The 23,309-nt window shown below is 40.9% G+C and overlaps 1 protein-coding gene across 2 annotated transcripts in view; it reads left to right on the top strand.

Moving 5' to 3' along the window:
* The window catches only part of LYPLA1 (lysophospholipase 1), a 106,064-nt gene that overhangs the window by 654 nt on the left and 82,101 nt on the right, over positions 1-23,309 (top strand). For both annotated transcript variants that reach the window (XM_030214450.1, XM_030214459.1), the window contains exon 2: positions 363-394. In XM_030214450.1, coding sequence (XP_030070310.1) covers positions 363-394 — 32 coding nt within the window. The remainder of the gene's footprint in view (positions 1-362; positions 395-23,309) is intronic.

Here is a 23,309-nt window from a genome sequence, read left to right as displayed (position 1 = left end):
AAATCATTTTTACAGCTTTATCGTTCACGTTTGAATTGGAGAAGTGCATGGGAAGAAGGAACTTAATGGGTGTCATTTGTCAAAAATCTAGCCCGAGGCAGGTGCACCGCATGACAGGTGCCTGTGGGCTCTACACAATATTTTGATCAGTATTGTACTTCCCTGGTGAAGGTCACTGGTGACGCATACTCACTGTCATATTGACACAAAACTGTACAAAGGCATTGTACAACTGAATAATATTTTTACTTGTATCGTTTACTTTTTTAAAAATTCATAGTTATGTTATTCATTGTTACTTGCAAGATAAAAAAAATAAATCTTGATTATGCTTTTATTGTATCTTATTTTTGTGTTTTTAGGTTATCTTCCTCCATGGCTTAGGAGACACAGGGTAGGGTGATTTTCTGTTCATGAAATTATATTTAATCTATAGTTATGACTTCTTGATCTAAGAAATGCTTGGTGGTCCTTACAATGCTTAGTGTGTAACTTTTTTTCCACAGTATCACTGGCTTCCTGATGACTCTGAGGCTCATTTTCAAAGCACTTAGCCTCCCAAAGTTCCATAGAAACCTATGGAACTTAGCCTCCCAAAATGCTTTGAAAATATGCCTCTCTGTGTGTGTGTGTATGTATATAATTTGTTTAGCTTGTACATTTCATTAGTAGTTCAAGGTATGCTACATTCAGTTACAGTAGCTATTTCCCTATCTCCAGATGACTGCTTATAATTAGGCATGTCCAAAAAAACAAATTGATCCCGAACAAATATGTATGCATTATTATAAAACACTTAACAGCTGTCTCGGGATTGCTACAAACACCCCAACTTGTATATTCAAGAAACATTTATTAACATTGAAGTATTGTGTGTTTAAAAGTCACTTGTTTAAACAAATGGTGTTGGAAAATATTGAGAAGCATTATGATGTGTAGAACATTGAAGTGTACTACTACCACTTATTTGTATAGTGCTGCTAGACCGTGGGGGTGGGGGGGGGTGGAGTTCAGTGTTTTTCTCACTAAACATTTGACTTGGCTGTAGGAAACAGCTTATACTGAAAGTTTCTTATTATTCCTTCACCCCAGTTTAAGAGTTGGGGTGTTAGTACACTTCCCGAGACAGCTGTTAAGTACTTTATAATTGTAATGTATGTATATATATTCAGGATTGATTTGTTTTTTTGGACATTGATTGGTGGTATATCTCCTCCCCTTGGGGTTCATAACTTAATACAATTAAGCATCAGCAGAAGTTCTGAAATCTAGTTATTATGACGGCAGTGTGTTGACTTAGACGTCAGCAGATCCGTAATTGGCCCAGCCATCCAACCTGGTATATGCTTGACAGGAAGAATGTAAAAAAACAACTTTCACTACTCAAGATACATGTCTGTGGTGTGTATATGATGATGTTTTGTGTTTGTGTGAGGCCTTGCTTCTGCATTGCTCCATAAGCGAGAAGTGCTATTACTTGTGAGAGGTGGGATCATAGTTAGAACATATAGAAACTGCATCTCACTAATGGGAGGGGCACTAAAGCACAGTCACCTGCCCGCATTTCGCACATTGACTAACAACTTTACCAGAAGTAGCATAAATAACAGGCCCATCACAATTGGTCAGTGGTCCCTCTCCTATTGTTGGTGAGCTGGCTGTCTGCTGAACACCTGGCTTCTGAGCATGACATTTTGTATAGAGTAGGCTGGCATGAGCCTTGAGGATCTGCTGGCTTCTAAGCATGGTGCTGCACATTCAGTAGGCTAGCCCTGTGGACCCACCCACTAGTTCACTTACAGGCTTATTTTCGAAAGAGATCGCCGGCGATCTTCCGACACAAATCGGGAGATGGCCGGCCATCTCCTAAAACCGGCCAAATCGGTATAATCGAAAGCCGATTTTTGGACACATTTGCCGGCATTCCGTCGCGGAGGCGGCTAAACTTCAAAGTTGTCGGCAGGGTAGTGAAAGCGGGATGTGGGCGTGCTTACAAGATGGCCGGCTTCAGCTGATAATGGAAAAAAGAAAACCGGCGATGACGAGCATTTGGCCGGTTTTACTTGGTCTATTTATTTTCACGACCAAGTCTCAAAAAGATGCCCAAACTGACCAGATGACCACCGGAAGGAATCGGGGATGACCTCCCCATACTCCTCCAGTGGTCACCAACCCCCTCCCACCCAAAAAAAAAAAACTTTAAAACATTTCCTTCCTAGGAGGGGAAAGCCAGTCGGCCAGCTCGTAAAAAAAAAAAAAAAAAAGGATCTTGCTGATCAGTTATGTTATGCTTACTTGTTCTGGAGTGCTGTATTTTGTGATACTGTTTTGAGAAATGTTCAAGAAAGACTTCATACAAATTAAAAAAGTCCCTGCTGTTCATTTTCCCTTGATGGCCGTCCCTGGAAAGTGCACTTCTCTTAATGGCCGCTTTCTCCCCAAACAGGGAAATCAAAACAGCTTTTGCTCAGTTTTTTAGTAGGATTGAACCAGCCACCTCTGCATTACAAGAGCCATGATGTAACCACTTGGCCACAGCTCCACTTACTTGGCTGTCCCTCCCTTTTGATTATACCCCTTCAGGTCTCTCTCAGCCACTCACAGTGCGTTAAGCTGTCTGTGAGTGGCTGGAGAGAGACCTGGAGGGGTATAATCAAAAGGGAGGGACACCCAAGTAAGTGGAGCTGTGCCAAGTGATTACATCACTGGTCTTGTAATGTAGAGGTGGCTGGTTCAAATCCACTGTTAATACAAAAAAAGCAGTGTGCAAAAACTTTTGATTTCCCTGGTTCAGGGAGAAAGACGGCCATTAAGAGAAGTGCACTTTCGGAGAGAAAGACGCCATCAATGAGAAAGACGGCTATTTAAGGGAAGTGCACGTCAGGGACGGCCATCAAGGGAAATGCACGGCAGGGACTTTTTTCATTGTATGAAGTCTTTCTTGAACATTTCTCAAAACAGTATCACAAAATACAGCACTCCTGAACAAGTAAGTCATAACATAACTGATCAGCAAGATCTAAACATCCAGAAGTACCAGTGCACTACGAATGCTGGCCCCTCCCATGGCCAAATGCCTTGGATTTGGCCGGGTTTGAGATGGCCGGTTCCAGTTTCCACCTATTGCTGAAAAACAAAGCCGGCCATCTCAAACCCGGTGATCTGTGGCATTTGGCCCGGGCCCCAACCGTATTATCGAAACAAAGTTGGCCAGCCATCTTTTTCGATAATAGGATTCCGGCCAGCTGTTGCGGCGCCGCCAAATAGATCGCCGGAGATTGATTTCACTGGTGCCGTTTGATTATGCCCCTCTTAGTGACAACTGAGGCAGATAGAGGGAACCTAGTACAGCACGGTATATTGTATCCATAGTGCATGGGTTTGTCATGTCATGCAGGGTTCCCAACTGCCTATTTTATGTATAGTGGTAGGCAACTTCTAATGGTTCTGTAGCTTCAGGATGTATAGCTTTCAGTAGGCCAACTTGTAAATTATGTGTTTGGAGTCTTCCATAGGATGAAAAGTTATTGGGTTGATAAGCAGCAAGTAAAATGGTGCTATGCAAATCATGTTTGTCACTTGTAAGTGTGTTCTGTTTGTTTAAAATTGGTATCATTTAATGGTGCTCCTATTGGCTTTTCTGCTGAAAGCCAGGTAACAATGAAAAGATCTTTAGCGTAACTACAAGTTATATAAAACAGAAGATACACAAAACCTTTATTCCTTTTCTTCTGTCTAACCTTCCCTTTCAGCATTTTGAGTTAACTTTCCAGAGTGTTGCTCTCATTAGAGTAGTTGTTGATAAACAGTTACAAATACAAAGTTTAGGCAAAAGAGAGCTTTTTTTATTGTTTACTGAAATAAGCAAAATGTCAACTAGTTTTAGCAGCTTACAAATAAACTTTAAAAGGTTGGCCCACAGCTTGGGGGTTGCAAGTTAGCTCCTCTTTCTATGGTGAATGGTAAGGATTAGATGAGGCTGAACTGCAAAACTAATGGGTTGAGATCAGAAGAGGTAACATGAACATCTGTCATCACTTACTATGTTACTATGTAGAAGCAGCAGAAGACCTGTATTGGTCATTGTCTGCCCAACAATTTGGCTACAGCTTATCTTAATTATACAATGTTATGTGAAGTCAACATTTAAGAACATAAGAGTAGCCATACTGGGTCAGACTAATGGTCCATCTAGCCTAGTGTCCTGTTTTCCAAACAGTGGCCAAGCCAGGTCACAAGTACTTGACAGAAACCCAAATCATGGCAACACTCGATACTACAAATCCCAGGGCAAGCAGTTGCTTCGCATGTCTGTCTCAGTAGCAGGCTATGGACTTTTTGTTCAGGAATTTGTCCAAACCTTTTTTTAAACCCAGATATGCTAACCGCCGTTACCACATCCTCTGGCAAAGAGTTCCAGAGCTTAGCTATTCATTGAGTGAAAAAATACTTCCTGCTATTTGTTTTAAAAGTATTTTTGTGTAACTTCCTTGAGTGTCCCCAAGTCTTTGTAATTTTGGAACAAGTAAAAAATAGATTTACTTCTACTCCTTCTAGACCACTCAGGATTTTGTAGAACTCAATCATGTCTCCCCTCATCTGTCTTTTCCAAGCTGACGAGCCCTAACCTGTTTAGCCTTTCCTCATACAAGAGGAGTTCCATCCCCTTTATCATTTTCGTCACTCTTTTTTGAACCTGTTCTAATTCTGCTATATCTTTTTTTTTTTTTTTTGAGATACGGCAACCAGAACTGAACGCAATATTCAAGGTGCGAACGCACCATGGAGCAATACAAAAGCATTTTAGTATTTTCGGTCTTATTCACCTTCCATTCTCTAATAATTCCTAGCATCCTGTTTGCTTTTTTGGCTGCTGCTGCACACTGAGCAGAAGATTTCAGCATATTATCTACAACAACACCCAGATCTATTTCTTGAGCGCTGACCCCCCAAGGTGGACCCTAGCATCAGGTAACTGATTTGGATTATTCTTTCCAATGTGCATCACCTTGCATTTTTCTACATGAAATTTCATCTGTCATTTGGATGTCCAGTCTTCCAGTTTCTTAAGGTCTTCCTACAATATTTCAGTCCACACGTGTTTTAACAACCTTGAATAGTTTTGTATCATCTGCAACTTTGATCTCCTCGCTCGTCGTTCCGATTTCCATGTCATTATTTATGTATTGCATTTCCCCACCTATCGGTGGGTTCATTGTAGCTTACATAATATAAGAGATAAGATTAGAGATTGGTTTTGTTGAAGTATAGTTCTTAATATGATCAAAACTGGCGTGTACTATGCAAACACTAAAAACTTATTGGTTCAAAAAGGCATACCCTACCAACCCAACATAAAAGCCTGACCGCTGCAATACAACAAAACCAAAATACAGTATGGACACTATTATCAAAATACATCATGGAAACAAAACTCTTCCGTGTACGACGCCCCTATGTGGCTATGCCACATGAACCTTATCCTATCTCATTTGGTTATTACCACATGACCCTTATCTTACCTCCTCATCACTCTGTATTTGTTTACACCAGAGTCTGCATTCGCACCTCCGGCACTACGTGAGCCTCATTGAGCCTGCAAATAGGTGGGAAAATGTGGGTACAAATGTATGAATAGCATGTGAGAAAGTTGATGAATGTGGTTAGAATTGTTGTTTTCATTTCTGAGCTTATTTCGGCAATGTTTAAGTTGTTTTGAGGTGAGTAGACACTGGCGCAAGTAGTTTCTTGAAGAGGTATGTTAGGTTTTTACGGAATTTGAGGTAGTTGTTGGTGAGTTTGAGTCTTTTTGGCAGTGAGTTCCAGAGTTGGGTGCCCATATAGAAGAAGCTTGCTTCGTATGATGATTTGTATTTCAGTCCCTTGCAATTGGGGTAGTGAAGAGTCAAGTATGATCTCACTGATTTCATCGTGTTTCTTAGAGTTAGATTGATTAGTTTGGTCATGTAGTCTGGTGCAAGGCCGTAGATAATTCTATGATTGAGCATATGTTGAAGGTTATGCGCGCATTTATTGGTAGCCAGTGGAGACTTTGGAGAAGGGGTTTTGCGCTATCGAAGCAAGTTTTTCCGTATATGTCTGACTGCTGTGTTCTGTGCTGTCTGTAATTTTCTTATGATTTGGTCTTTTCATCCTGCATAGATTCCAATGCAGTAGTGTGCTTGGGTTAGTACCATTGATTGGATCATGTTGCGGAATATGTCTCTGGTGAAGTAGGGTTTTATGTGTTTGAGTTTCCACATTGTGTAGAACACTTTCTTTATCGTGATCTTAGCTTGGTTTTCAAATGTTAGGTTGCGATCTATTGTTATGCCTAGAATTTTCAATTTGTCTGAGATTGGGAGAGAGGAATCCAAGGCAGTGATGGTGGTGGGACGTTCAGTGTTGTATTGAGAAGAGAGAATGAGACCTTGAGTTTTTTTCTCTGTTAGCTTAAATGCCGAAGCCCATGATTCCACATGCTCATGCTGTTTATTTCTTTGGTAATTTCGGAGGGATTCTGTTTGAGGGGTATGTAGATTGATGCCATTCGCATATAGAAATGGGTTAAGGCCTTGTTTGGCTACTGCTCTGGCCAGTGGGGTCATCATAAGGTTAAATAATATGGGCGAGAGTGGTGAACCTTGTGGTACCCCGCATTCTGCTTTCCAGGTCGAGGAGATCTCTGCGTTTGACTTGGTATGTCCTTGAGGTTAGAAATCCCCTGATCCAGTTAAAGATTCATCCTCTGATTCCTATCTTGTCGAGGATTTTAAAGTGTACAGTGGTCAACCATGTTGAATGCGCTTGGTAGGTCAAATTGAAGTAGCAGGATGTTTTTGCCCATTGCTATTTCTTGTTTGAATCTGGACAGGACTGTGACTAGTATTGTTTCTGTACTATTTTGTGCTTCGAAGCCCGATTTGAGGTTCGTGCAGTATTGCAAATTTGTTGAGGTATTCTGTTAGTTGCCTGGCTACTATGCCTTCCATCAATTTGGTCGTTAGGGTTATGGATGCGATTGGTCTGTAATTTGAGATTTCGGCTTTTTTTTTTTTTTTTGGTGTCTTTTGGGATGGGAGTTAGTAGAGTGTTTCCTTTAACTTGAGGGAATAGGCCTTGTTGGAGCATATAGTTGATGTTGTCTATGAGTTCAGTGATGAATCACTTCGGGGGGGGGGGGGGGTCTTTCAAGATATAATTGGGGCAGGTGTCTAGTTGGCAATGGGCGCAGAAGAATTTCCTGAGTGCGTTCTCTACTGTCTGGGCAGTTAGATGGGTGAAGTTGGTTCCGATCCAGTTCATTTATAAAGCATTCCGGGTGAGTGTTTCCCAGGTGAAGATTATTTCAAATTATTTGGCTAGTTTATCAGCAGGTGGGAGTTTTGCATTCGAAGATATTACTGAATTGGTATTGAGTATATTGTTTACTAGTTTGTATAGTTTCTTCACATTTTGTGGTCTGTGCCTATTTGTTCTATTTGGCTTGTCTTATTTTATATTTGTATTTTTTTTTTAATTTCTTTCCATTCTTAGTGATTGGTTGTGTTTTTTCTCCAATCTTGTTCGAGTCTTCAGGATTGTGTTTTTAGCATTTTTAGCTCTTCGTTGAACTAGAGTGTTGTGCTACACTTTTGTGCGGTTTTGATTCGTATTGGTGCTGTTATGTTTGGGATGAAAGATGTAAAAATCCTATTCAGTGAGGAAGTCAGTTGTGTTAATTTGAGTAGACCAGTTGTTTTCGTACAGAGATTCCCAGTGGGGTCAGTCTTCCCTCTTGTATTGTATGGTGTCTGTTCTTGAGTGAGGAAAGGACCTTTCTTCTTCCAGTGTAAGGTTAGGGTTAGTTTGAAATGGTTGGACCATGGAATGGGTTCCCATTGTTCCATTATTGAGAAGGTATGGTTTGAGGATAGTTTGTATGTTAGTAAATCTAGTGTGTGACCTTTAACATGTGTTGACTTTACATGTGGCCAGTGGAAGTCCCACAATTGGAGGAATTCTTTGCATTCCTGTGTGTGGTTTGTTTGTGTACTCCAGGTGTAGGTTTATATCTCCTAAAATTACCATGTTAGGTTTGCGATGCATATGTCTGAGATGAAGTCCATGAGGGTCATATGGGCTTCTTTCCAATTTCCTGGGGGTTGGTAGAGTATTATGCAGGACAAGTGCTCTATGAGGGACTTGGTTTGTAATCTTACTGCTGCAATTTTGAGTTGTGGTGTTATTGATTCTGCTATAGTTTCTGAGGTGAAGTGGTTTTTGTAGATTAGGGCGATACCTCCTCATTTTCCTGTTCTGGTCCAGTGGGAGATTTTGTAACCTGGTGGGCATAGATCTAGGATTATGGGGTCATTTATAAGTATATTAAATAGTACCAGTCTCGGTACAGATCCCTTCAATACTCCACTGTTCACCCTCCTCCATTGAGAGAAATGACCATTTAACCCTACCCTCTGTTTTCTGTCCACTACTACTACTACTTATCATTTCTATAGCGCTACTAGATGTACGCAGCGCTGTACACTTGAACATGAAGAGACAGTCCCTGCTCGACAGAGCTTACAATCTAATTAGGACAGACAAACAAACAGGACAAACAAGAGATAAGGGAATATTAAAGTGAGGATGATAAAATAAGGGTTCTGAACAAGGGTTAGGAGTTAAAAGCAGCATCAAAAAGGTGGGCTTTTAGCTTAGATTTGAAGACGGTCAGAGATGCAGCTTGACGTACCAGCTCAGGAAGTCTATTCCAGGCATATGGTGCAGCAAGATAAAAGGAACGGAGTCTGGAGTTAACAGTGCAATTACCAATTCCTAATCCATACCAGAACCTTTCCTCCTATCCCATGACTATTTTTCTCAGGAGTCTCTCATGAGGAACTAATAGCTTTTTGAAAATGTAGATACACTACATCAACTGACTCACCTTTATCCATATGTTTATTTACACCTTCAATGATGTTAAGTAAATTGGTGAGACAAGACTTCCCTTTGCTGAACCCATGCTGACTCTGTCCCATTAAACTATGTTTGTCTACGTGTTCTGTAATTGTATTCTTTATAATAGCTTCCACTATTTTGCCCGGCACTGATGTCAGGCTTACCGCTGTATAATTTCCCGGATCACCCCTAGAACCCTTTTTAAAAACTAGCGTCACATTGACCACTTTCCAATCTTCAGGTACTGTTCATGATTTTAACGACTACATATTACTAACAGCAGATCAGCAATTTCATGCTTGAGTTCTTTGAGTACCCTTGGATGTATGCCATCCGCTCCAGATGATTTATTACTCTAATTTGGCTCAGTACAACTTCCAGGTTCACCGAGATTTCTTTCAGTTCCTTCGCATCATCACCCTTGAAAACCATTTCTGGTACAGGCAGATCTCTTACCTCCTTCTTCCGTAAAGACAGAATTCATTCAGTTTCTCCACTGTGGCGTCCTCTCTGAGCGCCATATCTCAAAAAAAGATATAACGGAATTAGAAAAGGTTCAAAGAAGGTCCACCAAAATGATAGTCTGTGCCAGAGCCGGTGGTTGGGAGGCGGGGATAGTGCTGGGCAGACTTATACGGTCTGTGCCCTGAAGAGCATAGGTACAAATCAAAGTAGGGTATACAGAAAAAGTAGCACACATGAGTTGTCTTGTTGGGCAGACTGGATGGACCGTGCAGGTCTTTTTCTGCCGTCATCTACTATGTTACTATATGATAGAGGATGGAACTCCTCTCGTATGAGGAAAGGCTGAAGTGGTTCGAGCTCTTCAGCTTGGAAAAGATATGGCTGAGGGGAGCTATGATTGAGGTCTACAAAATCCTAAGTGGTGTAGAACAAGTAGAAGTGTTTTTTTTTTTTCACTTTCAAAAAAGTACAAAGACTAGGGGATGCTCAATGAAGTTACATGGAAATACTTTTTTTTTAAATGTTTATTTTTTATTGAACTTTTAAACATAATACAACAGGACATAGAAACCAACAAACATCCCAAACCTTCACAGGAAGATAGCTAATAACATACTGTCACTCTTCAGTACGTGGCTCATAACAATAATTCCCAGTGTAACCCTCTTATCCCTTGTCCCCCCTCACATGGAAATACTTTTAAAACAAATAGGAGGAAATATTTTTTCACTCAATGAATAGTTAAGTTCTGGAACTCTTTACTGGAAGATGTAATAGCAATTAGCATATCTGGGTTTAAAAAAGGTTTGGACAAGTTCCTGGAGGAAAAGTCCACAGTCTGCTATTGAGACAGACATGGGAAGCCACTGCTTGCCCTCGGATTGGAAGCTTGGAATCTTGCTACTATTTGGGTTTCTGCCAGGTACTTGTGACCTGGATTGGCCACTGTTAGAAACAGGATACTGGGCTATAGATGGACCATTGGTCCAACCCAGTATGGCTGCTGTTAAGTTCTTAAGCTCTTGTGTACATTTAATTGCTTTCTGAGAAGCAAACGCTAAATAAATGACACAAAATACCATATAATCTTAAGGCAATTTATATTAATCTAATATCCCTAGTACCTTAAAGGTTTACTCTTTAATACTAAGATGCATACACTCTTTTACATTGAGTGTCACATGTATGATCTTTCAGTTGATGAGAGGATATATGTGTGTACTCAATGCAAAGAGCTCCTAGCTCTTTGAGAACAAGTCTGTTCTCTTGATGCTAGAGTAGCAGACTTGGAGGAGTTGAGGGAGACAGAAAAGTACATCAAGGAGGCCTATAGGGGTGTTGTAGAGAAGTCCCATCTCCAGTCTGGCAGCCTCTGTGCTGCCTTGGAAGAAGGAGGTCTCCTAAAAGGAGAGCATAACCCTGGTGAAGTAGGAAGTAATCCTGTAGCCTGGCCCTGACCAACGAGGGGATGCAATATCCTCTCACACTAAGGATGTGACTTCAGCAGCTTCCGCCCAGGACGGAATTAGGACAGCGGTTGTAAGCATGTAGATAGCTGGGTGGCTGGTGGATTTGATTCTAGATAGTACTGGGGAGGAGCCAGCTGTCTTGGTATATGTGGATATCAGTTACACAGGAAAATGTGGGGGAGAGGTTCTTGAAGCTAAATTTTAGGCTCTTAGGTAGAAAGCTGAAATCCCAGATTGTTTAGAGAACTTTTCCTCTTCCATGTGCAGAGCTCTGAAGTCTCAATGCAGGGATGAAGGATTTAGATTTATAGCTTAAAATAATTTGATATACCACCCTTTTGTCAGACAAGTCAGAGTGGTTCACAATAACTAAAATCACAAAAGAACGCCAATTGTAAAAGGAAAGCCATTCAACATAGAAACACTCAGCTAACTCTTATACTAAAAAACTATTAATATCCAGGAACTGGGCAATATTCTGGGAAAGGGAGAGCCTGTTCTGAACAGATGGGCTACAACTCAAACCAGGATGGAACCAGGCTGCTGACGCTAACTTTTAAAAAGGAGAGAGAGCAGCAGCCGTCAGTCACTAAGCTCATGGTTCAGTGTGGAGTATCCTTGAAGTGATGCTATTGAAACAGGATCTTTAGGGAATCCCAATAGAGAGGTTTCAATAATGGTGAAAGAAAGCTAGGAGTGTTAAATGGGAGAGCAGAGTAAAGGATGGAAACTAACCCCATCAACTTCTAAGCAGCTTGTTGATGCAAAGAAACAATTTGAAGTGTCTACATCCAAATGCTAGAACCCAAAAAAAAATTAGATGGGAACACCAGAATTTTGTATACTGATGGGGGGGGGGGGGGGGAGTCTTGGGGATTATACTGAGCAGTGTCAAAAATTATTTTGATATGCTTATTGGCTGCAAAATATGTGATTGCAAAGGACTGGGCATCTGCTGAAGCTCCGACCATGAGATCATGATGGATGAAGCTACAATTTGTTCTGATGGAGCGGCTTTCGGTGCAGTGGAAGCGAATGTTACAGAAATTCCTAGACTGGGGAGCACCTATTCAACAGTACCTAGATGGGTCATTCCATGCCAAGTGGTCTAAACCTTCTCACCATCATGTCTCCAATTTTGTTCAAATTTTATCTGTTGCGCGAGTCAGGTGTTAAACGAAGTTTCCCAAAATTTGAGATCTCTAACTGCAATAGTTGCAGATCTAGACCCCCTTTTCTGAAAGGTTGTCAGTCCATGAGCACGCGACATTTACCAAAATGCCATTTTTGGGGTCTAATAAAATCCAAACACATTTATAAGAGTGGCTAAAAAATTCAAATCATGTACAGTTTTTGATGCTAATTCCGATGAAATACATTTTAACATTATGGATGCAAAATCCAGTCAAACAAGTTGACTCAAAGTGTGCATCAAAATTGGTCGCGACTCATCGGAACATATTTGGACCAATATTCAGATCGCAACAACTTCCATGCAAACAAAGATACGGACTTGAAATTTTGAACAAGCATTATACTTGTGCTGGACATAATACTGCCAGATTTGCAACTAACCAGCATCTATAACCGCCCTGCAGGATCTCTTCAAAGTTGGCACTGTCAGCGGAAATGGTAAAATGTACCAAAGTTCAAAGCCAATTATTAAAAAAGAGTCTGCCTGAATCAGCTTGTGAACAGTATCATCTGAAAGAGAAAATTGTGCTCTACAACACTATGTTTTTGTTTTGCAATGCCACCATTAAGTAGCCATTTACTCAGGTCAAAGTATGTTATATTTAGTACACTTGATGCACTAATTTTTCTTCATTTCTAGGAAATTGAGTCTTAATAGTCGCTTAAAAGTATTGATATAATTATTCATTCATATTTTATTGGTTGATTGTCCAATCATTTATTGTGCGCTGTTATGGTGGATTGGAAACATTTATGAAATGTCAGTTGAACAGAAAGATGCTTTCATAAGCTTTATGCATCCTCATGGTCCCACTACTTCATTTTATTGGTCAGTAAAACGCGATACTTGCTGGATCCCAGAACAACTTATGATTGCTGTTATTCCAGCTCCATCAGTGACATCATCTGGTCGGCAGTATAGTTTCCCTGAAACCGTTCTCTTGCAGATCAATGATGCTTTCAGAATGATGAAGTAACTGAAGAAGGCAGGCTTGGAAACCTGCAGTGAAGTAACTGAAGAAGGCAGGCTTGGGAACCTGCAGTAAAGAAACCCACAATCAGGCTTGGGATCCTACAGTAAAGAAACCCACAATCAGGCTTGGGATCCTGCAGTAAAGAGACCCAACCGTGGCTGTTATTGCATGGCTATCGGGCGTGGTCCCTATGGTGATGGGGATGTTGGTTTCAATGTGATAACCAGTAATGGCTCAGCCATCATGGACTAACGCAATACATCGCGCACACAAAATATAACATACTTTGACCTGAGTAAATGGCTACTTAATGGTGGCATTGCAAAACAAAAACATATCAGTGTTGTAGAGCACAATTTTCTCTTTCAGATGATACTGTTCACAAGCTGATTCAGGCAGACTCTTTTTCTAATAATTGGCTTTGAACTTTGGTACATTTTACCATTTCCGCTGACAGTTCCAACTTTGAAGAGATCCTGCAGGTGGTTATAGGTGCTGGTTAGTTGCAAATCTGGCAGTATTATGTCCAGCACAAGCATAATGCTTGTTCAAAATTTCAAGTCCGTATCTTTGCATGGAAGTTGTTGCGGTCTGAATATTGGTCCAAGTATGTTCCGATGAGTCGCGACCAATTTTGATGCACACTTTGAGTCAACTTGTTTGACTGGATTTTGCATCCATAATGTTAAAATGTATTTCATCAGAATTAGCATCAAAAACTGTACAGGATTTGAATTTTTTAGCCATTCTTATAAATGTTTGGATTTTATTAGACCCCAAAAATGGCATTTTGGTAAATATCGCGTGCTCATGGACTTACAACCTTTCAGAAAAGGGGGTCTAGATCTGCAACTGTTGAAGTTAGAGACCTCAAATTTTGGGAAACTTCGTTTAACACCTGACTCGCGCAACGGATAAAATTTGAACAAAATTGGAGAACAAGATCCTAAAAAAGCACAAAACATTTTATTCTGCTTATCCCAGAAATACAAAAACCAAACTAGTAGAGGAAAATTACAAGTTCAGTTATATGGTATAGGAGAAGTCTCATATAATCACTATGGCTGATGTATCCCATAAGCAGTGGATTTTCCCCAAGTACATTTTAATAATGGTCTATGGACTCTTCCTTTAGGAAGCCGTCTAAACCTTTTTAAAACCCCGCTAAGCTAACCGCCTTTATCACATTCTCTGGCAACAAATTCCAGAGTTTAATTACACGTTGAGTGAAAAAATTTTCTCCGATTCGTTTTAAATGTACTACTTCGTAGCTTCATTGAATGCCCCCTAGTCCTATTATTTTTGGAAAGAGAAAACAGATGCTTTACGTCTGCATTTTCCACTCCACTCATTATTTTATAGACCTCTATCATATCTCCCCTCAGCCATCTTTTCTCCATGCTGAAGTTTCCCTAGCTGCTTTATCCTTTCCTCGTAGGGAAGTCGTCCCATCCCCTTTATTATTTTTGACGCCCTTCTCTGCACCTTCTCTAATTGCACTATATCTTTATTACGTAGTAGCATAGTAGATGACAACAGAGAGAGACCTCTACGGTCCATCCAGTCTGCCCAGCAAGATAAACTCATATGTGCTACTTTGTGTATACCTGACCTTGATTTGTATCTGCCATTTTCCGGGCACAGACTGTAGAAGTCAGCCCCGCCACCCACCACGGGTGCTGCCACCCAATCTCTGCTAAGCTTCTGAGGATCCATTCCTTCTGAACAGAATTCCTTTGTTTATCCTACACATTCTTGAATTCCATTACTGTTTTCATCTCCACCACCTCCCGCGGGAGGGCATTCCAAGTATCCACTACTCTCTCTGTGAAAAAATACTTCCTGACATTTTTCTTGAGTCTACCCCCCTTCAACCTCATTTCATGTCCTCTAGTTCTACTGCCTTCCCATCTCCTGAAAAAGGTTCGTTTGTGGATTAATACCTTTCAAATATTTGAATGTCTGTATCATATCACCCCTGTTTCTCCTTTTCCTCCAGGGTATACATGTTCAGGTCAGCAAGTCTCTTCTCATACGTCTTGTAACGCAAATCCCATACCATTTTTGTAGCTTTTCTTTGCACAGCTTCAATTCTTTTTACATCCTTAGCAAGATAGGGCCTCCAAATCTGGACACAATACTCCAGGTGGGGCCTCACCAACGACTTATACAGGGGCATCAACACCTCCTTTCTTCTGCTAGTCACACCTCTCTCTATACAGCCTAGCAACCTTCTGGTGATGGCCACCGCCTTGTCACACTGTGTCGTCGCTTCAGATCCTCAGATACTATCATCCCAAGATCCCTCTTCCCGTCTGTACATATCAGACTCTCACCGCCTAACACATACGTCTCCCGTGGATTTCTACTCTCTGCGTGCATAACTTTGCATTGAATTTTAATTGCCAAAATCTTAGACCATTCTTCTACCTTTTGCAGATCTTTTTTCATGTTGTCCACTCCCTCTGGGGTGTCCATTCTGGTACAAATGTTGGTATCATCCGCAAACTTTACCTTCTAACCCTTCGGCAATGTCACTCACAAATATATTGAATAGAATCGGCCCCAGCACCGATTCCTGAGGCACACCACTACTCACCTTTCCCTCATCCGAGTGAATTCCATTAACCATTACCCTCTGGCGTCTGTCCGTCAACCAGTTCTTAATCTAGTTCACCACGTTGGGTCCTATCTTTAGCCTGTCAAGTTTATTCAAGAGCCTCATGTGGGGAACCGTGTCAAAAGCTTTGCTGAAATCTAAGTAGATTACGTCTACAGCACGTCCTTGATTCAATTCTCCGGTCACCCAATCAAAGAATTTAATGAAATTCGTTTGGCACAATTTACCTTTGGTAAAACCATGTTGTTTCGGATCTTGCAACTTATTGGCTTCCAGGAAATTCATAATCCTTTCCTTCAGCATCGCTTCCATTACGTTTCCAATAACTGAAGTGAGTCTTACCAGCCTGTAGTTTCCAGCTTCTTCCCTACCACCACTTTTGTGAAGAGGGACCACGTTCGCTCTTCTCCAATCCCACAGAACCTCTCCCATCTCCATGGATTTATTAAAGAAATCTTTAAGAGGACCTGCCAGAACCTCTCTGAGCTCCCTGAATATCCTAGGGTGGATCCCGTCCAGTCCCATGGCTTTGTCCAACTTTAGATGTTCAAGTTGTTGAAATGCGGTGACCAGTATTGAACACAATATTTGAGGTGCAGACGCAACATGGAGCGATACAAAGGCATTATAACATCCTCATTTTGTTTTCCATTCCTTTCCTTATAATACCTAACATTTTATTTGCTTTCTTAGCAGCTTCAGCACACTGAGCAGAAGGTTTCAACGTATCATCAACGATGACACATAGATCCCTTTCATGGTCGGTGACTTCTAATGTGAAACCTTTCATTACATAGCTATAATTCAGGTTCCTCTTTCCCACATGCATCACTTTGCACTTGCTCATATTAAATGTCATCTGCCATTTAGACTCCCAGTCTCATAAGGCCCTCTTGTAATTTTTCACAATCCTTTTGCGATTTAACGAGTTTGAATAACTTTGTGTCATCAGCAGATTTAATTACCTCACTAGTTACTCCCATCTCTAGGTCATTTATAAATATGTTAAAAAGCAGCGGTCCCAGCACAAACCCCTGGGGAACCCCACTAACTACCCTTCTCCAATGAGAATACTGACCATTTAACCCTACTCTCTGTTATCTATTAACCAGTTTTTAATCCACAATAGGACACAACCTCCTATCCCATGACTCTCCAATTTCCTCTGGAGTCTTATGAGGTACTTTGTCAAACGCCTTTTGAAAATCCAGATATACGATTTCAACTGGCTCCCCTTTATCCACATTCTTGTTCACCCCTTCAAAGCAATGTAATAGATTGGTGAGGCATGATTTCCCTTCACTAAATCCATGTTGGCTTTGTCTCATTAATCCATGCTTTTGAATATGGTCAGTAATTTTGTTCTTTATAATAGCCTCTACCATTTTGCCCAACACCAACATAAGGCTCACCGGTCTATAGTTTCCTGGATCTCCTCTGGAACCTTTTTAAAAAAAAATCGGCGTTACAGTGGCCATTCTCCAATCTTCTAGTACCATGCTAGATTTTAAAGATAAATTACATATTACTAACAATAGTTCTGCAAGTTCATTTTTCAATTCTATCAGTACTCTGGGATGGATATCATCCAGTCCAGGAGATTTGCTACTCTTCAGTTTGTCAAATTGCCCCATTATATCCGCCAGGTTTATAGAGATTTCATTCAGTTTCTCCGACTCGTCAGCTTTGAATACCGTTTCTGGCACCGATATCTTTCCCAAATCTTCCCCGGTGAAGACCTAAGGAAAGAATTAATTTAATCTGTCTGCTATGGCTTTGTCTTCCCTGATTGCCCCTTTTATCCCTTGGTCATCTAGCAGTCCAACCGATTCTTTTGCCGGCTTCTTGCTGTTAATATACCTAAACAAAATTTTACTATGTGTTTTTGCCTTCATCTTTTTTGGCCTGGGCTTGGCAGAGTGGGATGTAGTGACTATGTGCTGCTGTGAAGGAAAAGGTGTAAATAACATAATAAATAGGCATAAACTAGTATGGAATTTGTGAGAAAATTTTGAATTTCTGTAAATTTTAACTTGCGAATTCCTCTACTCTGCTATACTACTGTATGCTCCACAATTTTAGAAAGTAAAATCTTGAAAAAATAGCAAGGTTTTCTTTTCTGTTTTTTTTTACCTGAATTTTCCAAAATTTAAAATTGTCCTACTTGTGGTCTCCTGAGAGAAAAATCTCCCAATCCCTCACAAACTTTTTATTTCATTTTTTTTACAAATTTGAAAGCCACAGTAGTCAGTAAGTATACTTCAAACAGCAAAAGCCAAATTTCCTTTCGTAAGTACATAAGTAATGCCATACTGGGAAAAGACCAAGGGTCCATCGAGCCCAGCATCCTGTCCACGACAGCGGCCAATCCAGGCCAAGGGCACCTGGCAAGCTTCCCAAACGTACAAACATTCTATACATGTTATTCCTGGAATTGTGGATTTTTGCCAAGTCCATTTAGTAGCGGTTTATGGACTTGTCCTTTAGGAAACCGTCCAACCCCTTTTTAAACTCTGCTAAGCTAACCGCCTTCACCACTTTCTCCGGCAATGAATTCCAGAGCTTAATTATACGTTGGGTGAAGAAAATTTTCCCGGATTTGTTTAAATTTACTACACTGTAGTTTCATCGCATGCCTCCTAGTCCTAGTATTTTTGGAAAGCGTGAACAGACGCTTCACATCCACCTGTTCCACTCCACTCATTATTTATATACCTCTATCATGTCTCCCCTCAGCTGTCTCTTCTCCAAGCTGAATAGTCCTAGCCTCCTTAAACTTTCTTCATAGGGAAGTCGTCCCATCCCCGCTATCGTTTTAGTCGCCCTTCGCTGCACCTTTTCCAATTCTACTATATCTTTCTTGAGATGCAGCGACCAGAATTGAACACAACACTCAAGGTGCGGTCGCACCATGGAGCGATACAACGGCATTATAACATCCTCATACCTGTTTTCCATACCTTTCCTAATAATACCCAACATTCTATTCGCTTTCCTAGTCACAGCAGCACACTGAGCAGAAGGTTTCAGTGTATTACCGTCGACGACACCCAGATCCCTTTCTTGGTCCGTAATTCCTAACGTGGAACCTTGCATGACGTAGCTATAATTCGGGTTCTTTTTTCCCACATTCATCACCTTGCACTTGCTCACATTAAACGTCATCTGCCATTTAGCTGCCCAGTCTCCCAGTCTCGTAAGGTCCTCTTGTAATTTTTCACAATCCTGTCGCGATTTAACAACTTTGAATAACTTTGTGTCATCAGCAATTTTAATTACCTCGCTAGTTACTCCCATCTCTAAATTATTTATAAATATATTAAAAAGCAGCGGTCCTAGCGCACAGACCCCTGAGGAACCCCACTAACTACCCTTCTCCATTGTGAATACTGCCCATTTAACCCCACTCTCTGTTTCCTATCCTTCAACCAGTTTTTAATCCACAATAGGACATTTTCTCCTATCCCATAACCCTCCAATTTCCTCTGTAGCCTTTCATGAGGTACCTTGTCAAACGCCTTTTGGAAATCCAGATACACAATATCAACCGGTTCCCCTTTGTCCACATATTTGTTTACTCCTTCAAAGAATTGAAGTAAATTGGTCAGGCAAGATTTCCCCACACAAAAGCTGTGCTGACTCGGTCTCAGTAATCCATGTCCTCGGATGTGCTCTGTAATTTTGTTTTTAATAATAGCCTCTACCATTTTCCCCGGCACTGACGTCAGACTCACCGGTCTATAATTTCCTGGATCTCCCCTGGAGCCTTTTTTAAAAATCGGTGTTACATTGGCCCCCCTCCAATCTTCCGGTACCATGCTCGATTTTAAGGATAAGTTGCATATCACTAGCAGTAGCTCCGCAAGCTAATTTTTCAGTTCTATTAGTACTCTAGGATGAATACCATCCGGTCCAGGAGATTTGCTACTCTTCAGTTTGCTGAACTGCCCCATTAGGTCCTCCAGGTTTACCGTGAAGTCAGTAAGTTTCTCCGACTTGTCCGCTTGAAATACCATTTCCGACACCGGTATCCCACCCAAATCTTCCTCGGTGAAGACCGAAGCAAAGAATTCAGTCTCTCCGCTACATCTTTGTCTTCCTTGATCGCCCCTTTTACCCCTCGGTCATCCAGCGGCCCAACCGATTCTTTTGCCGGCTTCCTGCTTTTAATATACCGAAAAAATTTTTTACTATGTTTTTTTGCCTCTAATGCTATCTTTTTTTCTTAATCCCTCTTGGCCTTCTTTATCTGCGCCTTGCATTTGCATTGACACTCCTTATACTGCTTCTTGTTATTTTCAGACATCCCCTCTCCCCCAAGGTAGCCAGAAAGGGTCTCCCTGCCCGATATCTGGGTGCTACACAGTCCCCCCCATATGTCTATAAATAGCAAATAAATCACCCCAGGGGTGTTCAAGGAAAGCTTACTCTGTAGTACTAGCTCTCCAGGCCTGATAACAGTCCCAAGCCTTGTGAAAAGTAGTATAATGCCCATTTTTAATGGCAGTCAGTTCCGACATTAAGCAGAAATAGACCAGTTTGTGCAGCAGCACTTTCATGTCCGGCATTGTCAGCTGCTTCCACACCGCTGCTAAAGCCAAGTGAGCAGCCGTGAACAAATGGCTAGCCAATTTGTGTTGTGTGAGTTTCACCCCCACAGGTTTGTGATGAAGCAGGCAGTGCTCCACTGTTAGAGGGTATTGAATTCCCAATATCTGCTGCACCAAATCAAAAGCCCCCAATAGTTCTGGACAATGGGGCAGTCCACCAAATATGAAACATATCCCCCACAGTTATGCCAGCAAAGGCCTGTTCCATATCTAAAGATTTTTAGCAGGCTATTTGTGGGGTGTAGTACCAACGATAAAACATTTTGTGACCATTTTCAATTAGCACACTAGCCAGTGGTTTTAGCAGGTGTTTAAAGCTTATTTCCCATTTCTGCCTCTCATTGGTCTCCCCCAAATCCCTCTCCCAGCATTGCACATAATAGTCCAGGGTGGAATAGGTCAGAACCAATGCTTGATAAAATCAGGAAATACAATTTCTACCACCCCCTCCTCTCAAGGCCCGCGCCATTATAGTCTCCTCCAGACTAATATCCTCTTGTGCTATACGAGAAATATAGTATCTGATTTGTCTATACTGAAAGTCCTGATGGGAGGAGGAAAATCCATATTCTTTCTAAGGTCTTGAGTAAGGTAAAAACTCCCCTTCCTCCTAGATCTGACCCAAAATAGACATCCCCTTGTTCTCGCACTGTTGGAACACTCTATCCGGCCTACCAGGTGCAAGTCCTGGGGCATATCGTATAGCCGATTGTAGAAGGCAAGATTTTTTCAGAGAAAATGTTTTGGTTTTTTTCCTGATAGCATGCCAAGTTTTGAGAGGGTCCTCTATACTCATTGGTACTCGTTTAGTACATCCCAAGATCTCAGGAAAAGATACTCATGGAAACGCTCACAAGGAGTGTGGATCTGCCCAATGCTGTTCCACTTCCTAAACTCTTTCAGTTATTTTCTAAGACGTCACATCTCTACACAAGTCTGGAAATAAAATTGGAAACATTCATGCAGTTCTGTCATATTTTATTAACTCTCTAAGTGGTCCTTTTACAAAGCTATCTTAGAAAGTGGCCTTGGTGCATCCCTACACGGGTCTTTCCTGCACCCTAAGGCCATTTCTGCAGCAGCCGGAAAATGGCCAATTTTCCATTTTCTGAATTAATGGTCAAGCGCTAGTGTACACAAAATTTGCTATACAGTCCATGATCAAATGTAAAATCCAACCACAAGTGGACCACAAGTAATTCACAAGATCCTTTGATAGGAGGAAAAGACCTCAGAAATTACTAAAAAGTTTTTTACCCAACCAGTAAATAATGGATTGGGGTAATGATCTTTTAGCGACAATTCAAAAACCTCCTATTTTTTTCTTATCAGTATTCCATTTATTTATTTATTACATTTGTACCCCGCGCTTTCCCGCTCATGGCAGGTTCAATGCGACTTACATAGTAGTTAGGATTTCAGTGAATTACAGAGAGAAGTACAATCTGTAGCAGCGTTGTCTTAGCGTAGCAGTATAGAAGTATTTAATTTTTTCAGGTAACTTTTTCAAGCTATTGTGTAGGCTACAAATCTTCATACATAATAGCATATCATAAATAAACTTTGCTACCCGGTGTATCTAGACTAGAGTAGCTGTAAATATGATGCAGTGACACTTATCTGAAACGGGATCTGGCCGTTTCAGGTAAGTGTTACTGCATCACATTTACAACTGCTCTAGTCTAGATACACTGGAAAAAAAAAGGTTCTTGCTAATTAGCTGTGGTTCACTTGTGGCTGGATTCTACATGCGCTAATGTTGCCGTTAGTGCATGGCCATTAACAAAAATTAGCGCATGAGTGCTTACACCTATTTTATAGGTGATATGGGCTCATGCTCTAATCTGTGCTTATCAGCATGTGTCAATGCTGACATGCTGATTAGCACAGAAACGTCCACTCTCCGCCCCTTGACCAAAAATACAGAATATTGTTTAGTGTGTGGGTAGCGCGTGCATATTTGAAACTTACCACGGGATGCCTCAGCGTACCTTGCGGAAGCCCTTTTTAAGCTGTTGTGTGTATCAGTGCTTACCACAGGTTAGTTAATGGACCCCTTAGTATATGAGAATGGCACTCTTGTAATGGTTCTGGAAACAGTGCTTATCTACGCATAGGCTGCTTGTACATATAGGAAGATTCTGTATGTGACACTGAAAAAAAGCCCTATTCTACAAGCTGTGCTTAAAGTTAGGCGCGGTTTATAGAATAGTGCTTACACTTGGGAGTTGCGCCTAAATTTAGGCATGCACATCCATTTGCACCAACTGAAACATGGTGCAAATGTACGCGCCTACATAAGGCGCATATCCCTGTTATTCTATAACATCACACGTTAATTTTAGGAACGCCCCTGTTAGCCCATGTCCTCCCATTTCTGCACACCCTCCTTTCATATTGCACATAATTGCCAGTTAAATCTAATTAGTGCTTCTAATTGCTTCTTAGAAAGCCAATTATTGGCACTAATGTTCGTTATAGCGCATGCAATTTTTGGTGACTTTTATAGAATTAGGGGAATAATACGTAGTCTGATGTGTGATTCTATAGGACACTGAGATACACATTTCAGATCAAGAATTGCTAAACAAGAGCTCAAACTGGATGGGAAGGACCACTGCAGGAGATGATGTGATGCTACTTTTGGTTTTAAAGCAACTAATTTCATTTACTACTATACTCCTGAGCACAAAAGTTTTGATTTGGTAGAAGTTAATTAAACAGGAACTGATAATAAAGATAATTCCCACTATGCAGATAGTTACCGTATTACTTAGGCTTAGAATGGTGGTAAGGTGCGGGCAGTTGCCCTTTGTTTGAGGGGGGAATCCCTTTGTCTTTGTCTTACTAAACTAGATTACAAAATTATGTTAAAGTTGAATCCATTCTATATTATATTCATGTATTACATTTCTGACATTTCTAAACATTTACTGTGACTGGTAAACTACTTAAAACAATTTTGAGACTTATTCTTTTGAAAGAAGAATCTTTGTGGTGACTACAGCTGAATTTCTATATAGATTTGTAGGCA

Source organism: Microcaecilia unicolor, chromosome 1, assembly GCF_901765095.1.
Source record: "Microcaecilia unicolor chromosome 1, aMicUni1.1, whole genome shotgun sequence".
Taxonomy (NCBI): domain Eukaryota; kingdom Metazoa; phylum Chordata; class Amphibia; order Gymnophiona; family Siphonopidae; genus Microcaecilia; species Microcaecilia unicolor.
The sequence above is the reverse complement of the archived record's forward strand: the minus strand, read 5'-3'. Positions and strand labels throughout refer to the sequence as shown.